This window comes from Pteropus alecto, unplaced genomic scaffold, assembly GCF_000325575.1.
Source record: "Pteropus alecto unplaced genomic scaffold, ASM32557v1 scaffold101, whole genome shotgun sequence".
NCBI lineage: Eukaryota > Metazoa > Chordata > Mammalia > Chiroptera > Pteropodidae > Pteropus > Pteropus alecto.
The window spans coordinates 10,849,400-10,863,990 of NW_006432945.1; the positions used below are offsets into that span (position 1 = coordinate 10,849,400).

At 45.3% G+C, this 14,591-nt stretch overlaps 1 protein-coding gene across 5 annotated transcripts in view; it reads left to right on the plus strand.

Annotated features, from left to right (window-relative positions):
* ABL2 (ABL proto-oncogene 2, non-receptor tyrosine kinase) overlaps positions 1 to 14,585 on the plus strand; it is a 26,631-nt gene extending 12,046 nt beyond the window's left edge. For 2 of the 5 annotated variants that reach the window (XM_015586249.2, XM_015586250.2), the window contains 9 exons: positions 132 to 404; positions 1,318 to 1,402; positions 2,349 to 2,526; positions 3,415 to 3,599; positions 4,540 to 4,692; positions 5,549 to 5,638; positions 8,396 to 8,569; positions 9,104 to 9,337; positions 9,647 to 10,919. In XM_015586249.2, coding sequence (XP_015441735.1) covers positions 132 to 404; positions 1,318 to 1,402; positions 2,349 to 2,526; positions 3,415 to 3,599; positions 4,540 to 4,692; positions 5,549 to 5,638; positions 8,396 to 8,569; positions 9,104 to 9,337; positions 9,647 to 10,815 — 2,541 coding nt within the window. In that variant the 3' untranslated portion in view covers positions 10,816 to 10,919. Of the gene's footprint in view, positions 1 to 131; positions 405 to 1,317; positions 1,403 to 2,348; positions 2,527 to 3,414; positions 3,600 to 4,539; positions 4,693 to 5,548; positions 5,639 to 8,395; positions 8,570 to 9,103; positions 10,920 to 12,365 lie in introns of those variants that run through there. The other 3 variants (XM_015586248.2, XM_015586247.2, XM_015586251.2) reach the window with 2 other exon arrangements.
* The last annotated feature ends 6 nt before the right edge of the window (positions 14,586 to 14,591 follow it).

Sequence of the window (14,591 nt, forward strand, 5' to 3'; positions counted from 1 at the left end):
CGGTCAGTTCTTTCATTTATGTCAGGAAGATGACCTCCTAACCGCAGTATCTTCAGACCAGGGATACAGTGGGCTTTTAAAGGTTCTGATCTCCTTTTAAGTCCGTGTGGCTTGTCTTCTTCTCTCTCCAGGTGTACGTCACTGCCGAGAGCCGTTTTAGCACGTTGGCCGAGCTTGTTCACCATCACTCCACGGTGGCCGATGGGCTGGTGACAACATTACACTACCCCGCACCCAAGTGTAACAAGCCTACAGTTTACGGTGTGTCCCCCATCCACGACAAATGGGAAATGGAACGAACAGATATTACCATGAAGCACAAACTTGGGGGTGGTCAGTACGGAGAGGTTTACGTCGGCGTCTGGAAGAAGTACAGCCTGACAGTCGCTGTGAAAACGCTGAAGGTGGGTTGCCGAGAACTCTAGTTTTCAGGCATCTTTTCAGGCATCTTTTGTGCCGAGTCCCTTGGAAATATCAGCTTGCCCTTCTTTAACTTGGGAACACTTTCCACTCACTGGTGCCAAGCACATCAGCAAATTGCGATGGCGAGCCCTAGTGCCACTGCTGACAGAGCAGGCGGGAACCCACGTGGAGCAGGTGTGTGTCTCGAAGCTGCTGATTTCGGTCCTAGTGGGTGATGAGAAGCAAATGGCAAGTTAGAAAAGCAAAGCAAGTTTCCTCAGACCGGCCCCTGCTGGACAGAGTTCTTCAAGCATTGTTTGATTCTGTCTGTCTGTCTGTCTGTCTGTCTGTCTCCCCTCGCTTTCCTCCCTTCCTCCCCTCCCCCCTCTCACACCCACTCAGGTGTTTTGTTCTTTATCTCCCTGTCTGCATGCCTCAGTAACTACCATATCACTCATAAGGGCTGCTCTTCAGCCATCAGTAGTGGTCAGTTCTTAAGCATATTCTGAGTGAAACAATATGCAAGGCCCTGTAGACACACATCACTCCTTAAGGAATTTATCAGGAAGACAGACATGTAAACAGCTAACTGTTCTGTCTCCTCTTTCAAAGGCTGAGATATCTAGGGAAGTGAACTATCAGAGAACTGAGTTATCATCTAAGCCTCCCATGTTTCAGTTGCGATAGGACATGATTGCTGAATTTTGCTCACCCTGCTAATTTTCACTTGTTTCACATATTGGATAAGTCAAGGACCACTTCCTTTCTTAATCGGACTCCTGTAGAGCCTATTAGGTTATGATAAATTTCTTGAAATAATATGATAAACTATTCAAAAAACACCCCTTTTTAAAGCTGAAGTTTTAGGGTTGTGAGTTGACTCCAGTGGTTAAATGGGGGTTTGTCCCTTTCCAGGAAGATACGATGGAGGTGGAAGAGTTCCTGAAGGAAGCTGCGGTGATGAAGGAGATCAAGCACCCGAATTTGGTACAGCTGTTAGGTGAGGATGCTCGCCTGCACTGTAGGCTTCCTCAAGGATGCTTGTCTCTAAACTCCCATTATCTCTGAATCCTCCTCTTGAACCACCATAGTGGAGGCTCCAGGTGTGACTCTGCCTCAGTAAATGGTTGTCATTTTAAGCAGCAGGCTCTGTGTTTAAAAGTCGCCAAAGAAACCATGTGTTGACTGCGATGTACAAAACTGCCTCACAATCATCTTGAATGATTCCAAACCAGAAAGTCACAACATAATTTCACAAATCAAGAGACATTAAACAAAGGACTATTTAAAATTAAGATTAAAAGTTGAGACCACCCCCCATCAGTTTACCTTTACAAGAGAAAGCGCTGTGTCCTGATAGACTGGCTTCTCACCTGTTCAGGTCACATAAAAGGCTGTGTCTGAACCCTTTGCCCTTTATAAAATAGAGCCACTTTCTTCAGGTGTTTAAATTGTGCCAAACTGTCCCAAAGGAAACAGTTTCTTGTTCTTTCTCAGGAATCTATCATATATCAGTGAAACCTTTGACTATGGAAACAATTATGATCTTTTTACAAAGCATCGTTATAGGCTGTGCATAGGCACAAATTGGTTACTTTTGGGTAAGTGTTTTAGCGCACAGTCGAGGATGGGAATCGTGGGCATACACAGAGCTCTGGAGGTTTCGGTCTTCCTCGCCCCTTATGGAATGGATACAGGTGACTCTGATTCTGCCCAGACAGCAAATACTGAAACGCATGTGAATTTCTAGAATTACATAATGGAAGTGGAGACTCCTTTATCACCCATCTTCTTAACTTTGCTATATATTTTCAGAGGATGTGATGGCAAGGAGGGAAAAGATTATGGCCAAACTAGACTTTAAAAACTGTTGATTATTTTTGCTAAAGTGGTTTAGAAAGTATGAATAGATATTAGTAAAACAAGCTTTATTCTCGGGCTGCCAGGCGTGTGTACTTTGGAGCCACCATTTTACATCGTGACTGAATACATGCCGTATGGGAACTTGCTTGATTATCTTCGAGAATGCAGCCGAGAAGAGGTGACTGCAGTTGTCCTGCTTTACATGGCCACTCAGATCTCTTCTGCAATGGAGTATTTAGAGAAGAAGAATTTCATCCACAGGTGTGTGAAGCCTGGTTATTGCCTGCGATTTGTCACGAAGTGACCTTACATGTCCTGCAAATACATGTAAGAGAATGTGAGAACCTTTCCAGAACATTTCAAATGATTCAGGAAAGTAATTTTCTCTTTGACACAGCCCATTATGATGTTATTTCAAACTTATAAACCTTCTATACTCTGATTAAAGTATTAAAGAGGGGCCCCTACCTTTCTCAAAACAGGAAGCTGTATTTTGCCCAAGATTGTGTCCAAGAGCCTTTTGCTCCACCTAGTGGCTTAATTTAAAAAATAGCTCTCTGTCTTAGTAAAGAACTTACACCCTTGTAGAAAAGGATCTTGCTCACCTCTGCAGCCACCCCAGTGTGCACTTGACCCTGGAACATCGTGAGTTAGAACTGTGCAGGTCCACTTCGACACAGATTTTTTTCCCAATAAATGTATTTTTCCTTCTATATGGTTTTTTTAACCTCACTTTTTTATTGCTTATTTTAAGAACACAGTATAAAGCACATATAAAATATGTTAATCGTTTTTTGATAAGGCTTCCAATCAACAGTAGGCTATTTGCTGTTAAGTTCTGGGGGAGTCAAGTCGTCGTGGATTTTCAGCTGCATGGGGTGTCAGTGCCCCAGCTCCCTGTGTTGTTCCAAGGTCAGCTGTACTTAGGAACAAGATCCCATTTTCTGAAGCCCATTAACTGCCTCTTGATGGGTACTCTATGGGCGAAATATAATCAGTGGCTTTCTGCCATGTTGGCGATTACCATAAAACACGGCCGTATCTGTCAGCACTCCTCAACTCCGCTTATAGCACAGAGAACGAGAGCAGGGCATTCGGACTTTTCTTTGCCGTCAGAGTGGAATCACATTAGCGTTCTCTTTCCCACAGAGATCTTGCAGCCCGTAACTGCCTCGTGGGAGAAAACCACGTGGTGAAAGTGGCCGACTTCGGCTTAAGTCGGCTGATGACCGGAGACACCTACACCGCTCATGCTGGGGCCAAGTTCCCCATCAAATGGACAGCGCCTGAGAGCCTGGCCTACAACACCTTCTCCATCAAATCTGACGTCTGGGGTAAGGTCGGGAGGCCTCTTCTCTGCATGTGTCATTTTATTTTCTTTATGAATGCTTTCAGTTCTTTAGAGCTTCTCTTTTATGTGATAAGTACCCTCTGCCTTTACCCCCATTTAGCCATTCAGGCATTGTGCTAGGCACTTAGCATAGAAAGAAATGTTAAGAAGAAAGTAAAAAAAAAAAAAGTCTTTGCCTTCAAAGGACTCAGTCTAGATCTTATGTAACATTCATGTTCTAATGATCCTTTTTCTGTGAAGCTCCCGGTTTTCTGCGTTAGGCTTTATTGTTATTTCCAGAGTGCTGGGACACCCAGGAGCACCCACTTTTTCAAGGAACGCGTGCTGAAGTCTCATCTAGAATTTATTCTTGTAACTGATCTCATTTCTACTGCTCTGACAAGCAGTGTAGAGGCTCAGTGGACTGAATGAGTCTGGAAACTTGCACTGTGGGTCAGTAGAAACAGGTGTAGGATTCTAAGTCACTGTTTAACAGAAATCTCAAACTCAGAAATAACTTGTGACAAAATCAAGCGAATTATTTTTCCTAGTATGATTTTTATTTGATTTTAAATGAGTCCATGTTTACATTTACTCCGACTATTAGCTGACTTAAAAACTGTGAAACTTGTTAAATAGATCATAGATTCTTCTAAGAATAGTTTATGTCCCAGACTTCTTATATGGTCATAGGTGATTTTCCTTCATTGTAGTAAAGGAAATCTAAATTAAAATGGGAAATTTAAAGAAAACCATCTTGAGGTAATACCTCAGGCATTTCTGATATCTTAGAAGGACAAGTCATGCTGTAAGATTTAGAAGAATATACTTTGGGTGACTGAATGTTACCCAGAATTTGAAAGATACGTTACTTAATGGTAAAAAATAAATAATAAATCGGAGAGGAAACAAACTTTTTTTTTTTTTTTTTATCCCTTATGCAGCTTTTGGAGTACTGCTGTGGGAAATTGCTACATATGGAATGTCACCGTATCCAGGTATCGACTTGTCTCAGGTCTATGATCTGCTAGAAAAAGGGTATCGAATGGAACAGCCTGAAGGATGCCCGCCCAAGGTTTACGAACTTATGAGAGCATGTGAGTATGTTTGCATATTTTAATTTTGAAGGTTTAAGCCAGCAATTCAGGGTGATTAGCAAAATTGGAAATAGTTTTTTCTCTATCGTTAGATTGAATTAAACCTCGTGATATATAGAGCTGGTCATTGATCAGCCCGTTGGCGCATCATAAGCTACACCATTGAGTCTTACCGGAACCCTAAGAATAGTTGTCCAGGGCCCAAGTATTGACTCGATTTCCAAAAAACATTTGCATATTTAATAGGATAATAAGAAATTGGGTTTGGAGTTTAGGTAGGAGAGAACTGCTTTCATCTAGATAAAAGTGATTGCTAAAGACTGGAGAATGCATCAAAGTAACTTCTGTGATGAACAGACAAAAGCATCTGACTTCTCGAAAGTGAGAAAAGTAGGAAGGCGAGTAGTAAAGTGTTATGTGTGAACATAGATCTTACTTTCTCAATGAGCACGGGCATTGCTTACTGCTGCGTTGTTGTCAGCTGCGAACTCCAGGCTCCTCGCTGATACCCTGCTGCATTTCTCAATGTGTACAGCCAATGATTTATAAGGTTGGAGTGAGTTTGAAGACAGACTTCACTTCTTTAATTTTTCCAGTGGGAGAAAACTTTCCATTTTCTAAACTGTCTCCACACCCTCCTCATCCCTGTAGTAGAGGGCACATGAGCTGAGGCTGCATGGAAGGGCCCACTCTAGGAAGTGGGCCCACTGCACCCCCAAGTCCAGGATTGGGAAGCAGCTGCCTCACTGTCACTGCGAACGTGCTGTAACTGCTGTCACGACTCATGGAACTATCAGGGTGCCACTGGGCACTGAATTCCTGCAGGCAGCTTTTAACATTTCTCCTTGTTACGTAGGCTGGAAGTGGAGCCCTGCTGACAGGCCCTCTTTTGCTGAAACACATCAGGCTTTTGAAACCATGTTCCACGACTCCAGCATTTCTGAAGGTGAGACTCTGGCGATTCACGGTCGGTGGCTGGTCCTGAGTGGCAGTGGTGGTGGGGGCGATCACATTTTAAAAACGATAGACTCTTGTAGTGTGGAACTCCATTTCAGGATACTGAGTTAATTCTTGCCTTCTTGTTTTGCCATTTTTTTGTTTTTGTTTTTTGGGGTTTTTTTTGCTCCTTTTAATGTCTTTGTGTCTATCATATTTTTAATGCTGGAATTATATTTTAATTAGAAATTTATTCTCTTCACAGAGAGAGTAAATTCAGTAGTTCTCTAAGTATTAACACTGTATAGGGAAGAGAAGAGGGGAAAATGAGTATAAAAAATATTCTAACACACCGAGCCACACTTACAAAGGCAAATCCAAGCCATAAAAGCAATGTCCAGAAATTCTGTTGCTGGAAATAGATCCTAAGGAAATAATTAAGAGTATGAACAAAGATTTAGCTACAAAGATGTTATATCAGAATGTAGTATTTGATATTGAGAAATTAAAACCAATCTAAGTAGTGGGTTGTTAATTATTATATTCATATAATTGAATATTTAAAATATTCTTAAATATTGACATGGAAAGGAATTTAGAATGAGGATGTTAAGTTATGCTATGAATAGTGAGACCCCTTTTCTTATCTAAAAAATAAGTAGGTGGACACATAGGCAGTTTCTTTTGTGTATAATGCCTCTCTAAAATTATCTGCGAAAGTCAACCAATAAACTTACTTGCTATAAAAAGGGACTATTCCTAGAAAGCTAAAAACTCAAAATTCTTGGTTATACTTTAGATATTATTAGATACTTCGATATAGTTCCAGAATTTCATACCTATGTTTTAAAAATTTTCTTCATAATTGAACACAGAACTTACTAAGCTCAAGTTTAAAAATATTAGAAGAAATCAGGCAAGTTGATTTTTGTCTGCATCCCTTAGTGACTTATCACGTCTAGGTAAGAAGAAAGAAGAGTTCAACACCAGAGTTTAATAACGAGAGTACGCATCTCAGTCCTTTGACGTGTGGGACTTCTGTAGGAGGGGAGGGCACAGCTGCCTTGTCTTCTTCCCCCTGCGGAGTCAGAGCGGTAGAAGTCTTCAATACTGGCCAATGACTAGGGTCCATTTCTTTGGTAATGCTGTGTCAGCTCCATATTCTCTTGAATTTTTAGTTAAATATTTCTGCTTCTCTTTAAAATGTTACATCCTTTTAGAAAACCAGCCCTTATCAATTTTCAGCCCTAATTTCAATTCACAATTGCTAAACAAGAAATTTAGCATTATTTAACCAATATTTTATTAAACATTTAATCCGTGGCAAAGACTATACTATATCTGAGGACACAGAGATAAGACAGTTGCTACCTTAAAGGGATGCGTTTATTAGTTGTAAGTGAAAGAAAGCTAATTCAAACATTCTTAAGTAATAAGAGGAGGATTTATTGGCTCATAACCAAACCAAGGAAAAGCAGGGCTGATGCTAAGTCTAACCTCGGTTGTCAGTCGAAGCCACAGACTTGAGTAGCTTCAGGTCTCCCTTCCCTCTCCCTCCTTCCCAGAGCCAGGCCCACCCAGCATGTCTATGTTTGCTTTTCCGTTCCCATCCTCAGAATGCTCCAAGTGGCATTGGACACAGCTGCCAGCATCCTCGAGGTCCCTCGAGGTCCTCTCTCTCTCTCTCATAGCTCATATCTCTCTCCCAGCTGTGGTATTTAGCAGCATGAGAAAGGGATCTCATTGGCTTGGCTTAGGTTATGTGCCATGTACCCACTCTTGTGGGGTTTTAATTTTTAAAAATAATTACCAAAAAAGTTGTAAAAAAATTATAAAAGTTCACAAGTGATGATCCCGCTCGTTTCACTTTTGTTTAGGAATGAATAGCAAAGTATGTCTTTGCCTCAGCAAAAGCCACAGAACCCATGGCCAAGTTTAGTTTAGGCTCACTAATGGGCGAATATTTCAGGCACCTCATTTGCTTCATTTGCATGAAATGGACTGGAATGTACCTATTCTCCTCTTTACTACAAGGTGCAGCTGAAAAATAGAAGTATCTGCAGACTTCTGTCTGCTTTATTCAGCCCCTGAACAGGGACTTAGTAAATGAGGAGAGTATCCAGATGGCTGGTGAGCATAGGAAGCCATGTTTAATATCGCTCTTCATCATAGAAGTACAAAATAAAACAGTGAGATCCGTCGACATACCTACCCCAGGATGGCTAAAATTAAAATCAAACAAAAAAACCCCTGATAACATAAAACTCTGGCAAGCATGCAGAGTAACCAGAACTGTGACACAGTGCTATAGATTGGGTCAGCCATTTGGGGAGACAGTTGGGCAAAACCCAATAAAGCAGAATTTTTGTGCACCCTGTGACCTACCAGTGCTGCTCCTAGGTATAGACCCAGTAGATGGGCATGCAATTGTGAGGTAAAAGCCAGCAGGATGTTCCTAGCAACACAATAATAGCCAAAAACCGGAAACAACTTAAATATTCATCAAGAGGAGGGAGAATGGATGAATTTTGGTGCATTCATACATTTAAACAATTCACAGCAATGAGGAAAAACCCCTGCCACGCGCAGTGACGTGGATGAATCCACAGATAGAATGTTGAACAGAAAAGGCCAGACAAAAGAACGTGCGTACTCCGTGATCTCGTTTGTACGTTTCAGTACTCGGTTCTCCAGTGCTTCCTCAGTTGTATGCCCTTTCTCTGCCATGAAACTGTTCTTTTTATCAGTCCTGTTGTCTTCCTGACAGAGGTAGCTGAGGAGCTTGGGAGAGCTGCCTCCTCCTCCTCCATTGTTCCATACCTGCCCCGATTACCTATACTTCCTTCCAAGACCCGGACGCTGAAGAAACAGGTGGAGAACAAGGAGAACATCGAAGGGGCCCAGGATGCCACAGAAAATTCTGCTTCCAGTTCAGCACCAGGTACGGGTCCCTAGGCAGGCCTTATGTAAAGAACCATTCGGCTCTGATGCTTCTAACTCCACTTTCCTGCCCATCTGCCCTGGGGAAAGTCTGGCTGGCATCCGTCTTACCTGCCACTCCAGTCCCCAGCTCTGCGTTGTCGGTGCTGGTAGCTCCGATCCATCCCCTGGGGATGCAGCTCTGCCTCCCACCCTATTTCCTTAACTCCCGATTCCCACATGCATTCTGCCCTCACAGTCTGGCAAACATTTCTGCACGGAACCTGATAGGTGAGACCAGGTCGTGCTGTAGTTTAGAGAAGAGATGAAGGCTGAGGTAAAAAACCAGGAGGCTGTTTCTTTCCACTTATATCCCACATTGCATTTGGAACACTAATCAATATGAAATGATAACATTTATTGGTTTCCTCTGAGTTCTGCTAACACCTGACATTTAATACATGCTGACAAAACTCGTACAGTTCAGCCTTAGTAACTCGAGTGTAATGGAGTGACTTCCTGTGTTTCACGCTGCTGATCGGCCGTTTCTCATCAGGGTTCATTAGGAGTGCACAGGTCCCCAGCGGGTCTCCAGCACTGCCTCGGAAGCAAAGAGACAAGTCACCCAGCAGCCTCTTGGAAGATGCCAAAGAGACATGCTTCACCAGGGACAGGAAAGGCGGCTTCTTCAGCTCCTTCATGAAGAAGAGAAACGCCCCCACACCCCCGAAGCGCAGCAGCTCCTTTCGGGAGATGGAGAATCAGCCCCACAAGAAATATGAGCTCGCGGGTAACTTCTCATCTGTCGCTTCTCTGCAACATGCCGATGGGTTCTCCTTCACTCCTGCCCAGCAAGAGGCGACCCTGGTGCCCCCCAAGTGCTGTGGGGGGAGCCTTGCACAGAGGAACCTCTGTAATGACGACAGTGGCGGGGGTGGGGGCAGTGGCACAGCTGGGGGCGGGTGGTCTGGCATCACGGGCTTCTTTACACCACGCTTAATCAAAAAGACACTGGGCTTACGAGCGGGTAAAGCCACAGCCAGTGATGACACTTCCAAGCCTTTTCCAAGGTCAAACTCTACATCTTCCATGTCCTCAGGGCTTCCAGAGCAGGATAGGATGGCAATGACCCTTCCCAGGAACTGCCAGAGGGCCAAACTCCAGCTGGAAAGGACAGTGTCCACCTCTTCTCAGCCAGAAGAGAATGTGGACAGAGCTAATGACACGCTTCCGAAAAAATCAGAGGAAGCTGCTGCTCCAGCCAGGGAGAGACCGAAAGCTAAACTGCTGCCCAGGGGGGCGGCTGCTCTGCCTCTGAGAACGCCCTCTGGGGACCCATCCGTTACAGAGAAGGACCCTCCAGGGGTGGGGGGGGGCCCAAAGAGCAGGGAGAGGAACGGTGGGGCGCGACTCGGCATGGCCGGAGTCCCCGAGGATGGCGAGCAGACAGGCTGGACGTCCCCGGCCAAGGCCGCAGCGGTCCTCCCAACCGCTCACAACCACAAAGTGCCCGTCCTTATCTCGCCCACCCTGAAGCACACTCCAGCCGACGTGCAGCTCATCGGCACGGACTCTCAGGGGAATAAATTCAAGCTCCTATCTGAGCATCAGGTCACGTCCTCTGGGGACAAGGACCGACCCCGACGGGTAAAACCAAAGTGTGCCCCACCCCCACCACCAGTGATGAGACTACTGCAGCATCCGTCCACGTGCTCAGACCCCACGGAAGAGCCGACCGCCCCGACTGCGGGACAGCCCACGCCAGAAACGCAGGAAGGGGGGAAAAAGGCCGCGCCAGGGGCAGCAGCGCCCGTCAGTGGGAAAGCTGGGAGGCCTGCGATGCCTCCACCTCAAGTGCCTCCGCCCGCAGCTTCCATCTCGCCAGCCAAAATGGCCAATGGCACAGCAGGTACTAAAGTGGCTCTGAGGAAAACCAAACAGGCAGCTGAGAAAATCTCAGCGGACAAAATCAGCAAAGAGGCCCTGCTGGAATGTGCTGACCTACTGTCCAGTGCAATCACGGAACCGGTGCCCAACAGCCAGCTGGTGGACACTGGGCACCAGCTGCTCGACTACTGCTCAGGCTACGTGGACTGCATCCCTCAAACTCGCAACAAATTTGCCTTCCGAGAGGCTGTGAGCAAACTGGAGCTCAGCCTGCAGGAGCTGCAGGTGTCTTCGGCAGCTGCTGGTGTGCCCGGGGCAAATCCCGTCCTTAATAACTTACTGTCATGCGTACAGGAAATCAGTGATGTGGTGCAGAGGTAGCCACTGGCAGCCTCGTGGGAAGATGCACACACATCTGAGGGGAGAGGGAGAGGGACTCGTTTTCCTGTGTTCTTGTTTTCAAAAAATGAAAGACTGATACTTGAGTGTGTTTATGTGAAGTACCTCAGATCTCTGAGATCTCACGTTTACAGGTTCATCTCGAAAATAACAAAAGCAGAATTCATAGGCGAGGGAAATTAGACGGGGGTGGGGCAGTCATGGACAGGATTGGGAGCCACGTTGGAACATCAGGGGATGCCGTGAAGAACCACATCCAGCCTGTCCTTGCCTGGAATGGTTCGAGGGGCTAGGGCTGCCCTCGCAGTGTCGCGAGACCACCCACACACGCGGCTGGCTGCGACACTCGCTCTGTACCAGGTGGCTTAGGGCTCCAGTAGGTACTAATGGTGATTGTGTCCCAACTCACCTAACGAACCTGGTGGCACAGAAGAAAGGAGAGCTGGGAGTGTCCCGAGAGAAGTTTCGTTCGAGGCTGTAGGAAGCAGCTATTAGCCTTGCTCCCACAAGGTCACTGCTGCAGTCAGAACTGCAGATCAGATCGCCAGAATTAGAAAATCTGGAAACGCAGCCCTGTCTGCAGGCCTCTGTCCCATTTTCCGCTGGTGTGGTGACTGGTGCAGGAAGTAAAGAATGCTGGGAAGATAATGTCAGGGAGATTGAAGCCGCCTCCTCACACCTTATACTCGTCAGCAGAAGTCACTTCTCCCAGTCTGGTGTCTTGCTTCCTGACAGACCGGGACTGGCTTTCTGCTCAGTGGTGCCCGTCTGTAGACCGCAGGCACAGAGGTCTCGTCAGCTTGCTGGGCAGGCCATCTCCCCTTATTCCTGGCAGTGTTTGGGGCAGTAAGCGACACCGGTTTGGAAATCAGTGCCCGCGGGTGGGCTCTCCCAGGGAGTCCGTCTCTGACGCAGTGCCCCTGTGTGCCGATGTGCTGGGCTTGAGCAGCTGGAACCCACCAGCCAGGCGCAGAGGTCTGGCTGCGGAGAGGAGCTGGCTTGGTCCTCATGGCTATTTCTCTGTCCCTTTCCCTGTCCTTGTCACCTTAGACCCAGTCTAGGTAGAAAGTAGGGAGAAGCATCCTTCCTCTTTGGATTTCGAATAAATCACCCCAAACTATTCTCACATGCTCTTCTCTCTCATGTCCTCACCCCACCCCACCCCAGTCCTTGTGCCTGTTATAAGGATCATACTGAGAATATTCTTTGGTATTTAATGTATCTTAAGAATGTATAATTGAAGGAGCACGTCATTTCCAGGGAACACCAGTTAGATCCTGGAAACCTAAAGACTTAACCCTCAAATACGATTTGCCTTCAAAAAATAGGCCTTTTTCTTCCATACTCATAACTATCAAAGCTAATTAGGATCGCAGGGAACCAAATCTAATTGGTTAGGTAGTAGTATTCTCAATATCAGGTCTAATTCTAGTTACCACTCCATTCTCTCTTTAAAGCTTTATGACCCCCCCCCTCCCTCCCCAGAAGATCCCAGTACAAAAAAATAAATACGTTATTTTTTCCTTCCAAAGGAATGTTAACTTTAGGAAGATAGGAATTCAGCATTGATGAACAGTGAATTTTCTTCCTGGCTGTGTCATCGATCCACTGTCAAGCCACGGCCCCATCTCCTAATCTGTTGAATGAAGGTAATGATACGTGTTCTCACGGGCCTTTTACAGTTAAGGGTGTAGCCAGCCCTCCGAGAGCCCCCTGGGAAGCTCTTCAGTGCAGAGTTATGTTGATCGGTTTTTCACGCTCTTCTCTGCTCAGTAGCAGATCAGGAAATTTAGAAGCGCTGAGATTGTATTAAATGGGCTAGAATACTAAGGGGGGAAAACTACTTTGGACAGAGTTTGGCATCTTTGACCAAGGAGGAAATGAGTCTTCATCAGAAGGGAAGGAAACCTTGGTTCTTGTCATGGCTGCTCCGGAGAGGCCCAGGCTGAGAACGGGGCCTGCCTTGTAGTGGGTGGGTGGTCTCCGTCTGTCCCCTAAAGATGCAGCACAGGCAACTAGTGATGTGGTTATTAGTCCCTACAGTGGCTGGAAGAGAAGATAGAGTCCCTTTAATGTGGGTTTAAAAACCAATAGTCGTCCCGGCTCCTTTGCTACTCCCTTCACCGTACACTTCCATAAACTTGAAATCGTTTTAGCTTTAGCCTTTTATGGGTGGGGCGGGGAAAGCTAAAACTTTAGAATGTTATTATGCTGCTTTTTAAGTTTATCCCTGTCATTGTGGGATGCAAGTTGAGAGATTATCATTGTTTTTCAGGGTTTGTTTTTTTTCTCCTAAGCAAGGGATCTTCCCTTGACAGCTCTGAAAAAAGCCTTGGAGGAACACTACTGAGTGTATTTAAGCTCCCTGATTTTCTCACCGAAGAGTAGTCTTGAGGGTGGGGGCTGTGTCTTACTCAGGGGCAGCACCTGGCTCTGTCTCACCTCCAGTGGGTGCTAAGTTCATGAGTTGAATTGACTTTTCTCAACACTGTCAGTAGTTGGGTTGACTGTATTCTAGTGCCCCCCTCCCCCCCCGCCCCCCCCCGCACCAGATGCTTGATGTGCGTAACTTCAGGAGCTGAGGGCTCAGGGTTCAGGTTAAAGAGGCACTGTCAACTTATTAAATGTCATTTAGGGTTTTCCTTTTTCTACTTGAAAAGGTCCAGATTTTCAGAATAACCTTATGTAAATTTAAAAGTTTGAATTCAAAGAAAACTTCTAGAAACTAAAAATGTAGTTTAATTTTATCTAATTTAAAAGCGAAGCTGAGAGCAGGAGCAAAAGCCCTCCTACAGAATGTTGAAAACTTTCTAAAATGATTTATATATGCATGCATACCTTTGGGCTACCACAGCTAGAACCCTTTCATGTACAGATAATATAATTTCAGTTTGGAAAAAATGCAGTATTTTGTGTAGAATATACCTTCATTGTGCTTTACATGAAGTATTTTCTTAAAAGGCTTTGTGTAAAATTAAAATGTGTATATTTTCCTAGAGACTTCGTGATTTTCAGAGATATAGCCTTAAAAACATCAGCCCTAAGATTCAGTGTTTTTCTAGATGACCTCTGTACATCGAGGTCATCAGAGTGGAGCCCCTTGCCTATCAGCATTTTGGGGTTTAAATTAGAATTTTCTTATCATTCAGTTGAAAGTTGGTTAATAAAATAGTGCCCAGTTAATAAAACTTACCGACTCTGCTACGGCACAGCCCATTTGATGGAACTAAAGTCACGGAGCTTTTGAGTTGAAAGGATACAGTGTAGATTGAGTGCAGACTCTATAGCCAGTCTAGAAGGCAAGTCATTTAATCTTCCCAGCCTTCGTTTCCTCATTGGAAAACAGGGATGATACTTGTAACTACCTCAGAGTTGTGGTAAGGATTAAGCGATGGTACATGCGAGATGCTTAGCTTGAGTGCCCGACACATAATGAGCGCTCTACAGATGTTAACTGCTTCTATTGTTAATAAACTTAGTCCAGTGAGTTGTGCAGCAGACCCCCTGCTGAAGAATAAGAGCCGACACGGTGAGAATTCCCAGCTGGGCGTGGTCTCAGCCCGTGAGTTTTCCAGGAAGCCCTCCAGTGTTTGACACCCAGCACTGTCTGAACCCTGTCAGTGCCCAGCCTTAAGAACTGGAAGAGAGGATGCTTAAGTTACTTGCCCATTATCTCAGAGCAGCTGATTAGTGGCAGAGCTCAGGCTAGAGTTTGGGATCTCGTGACTTTCTGGTTGTGGCGTCTTTGTGCCATTCCT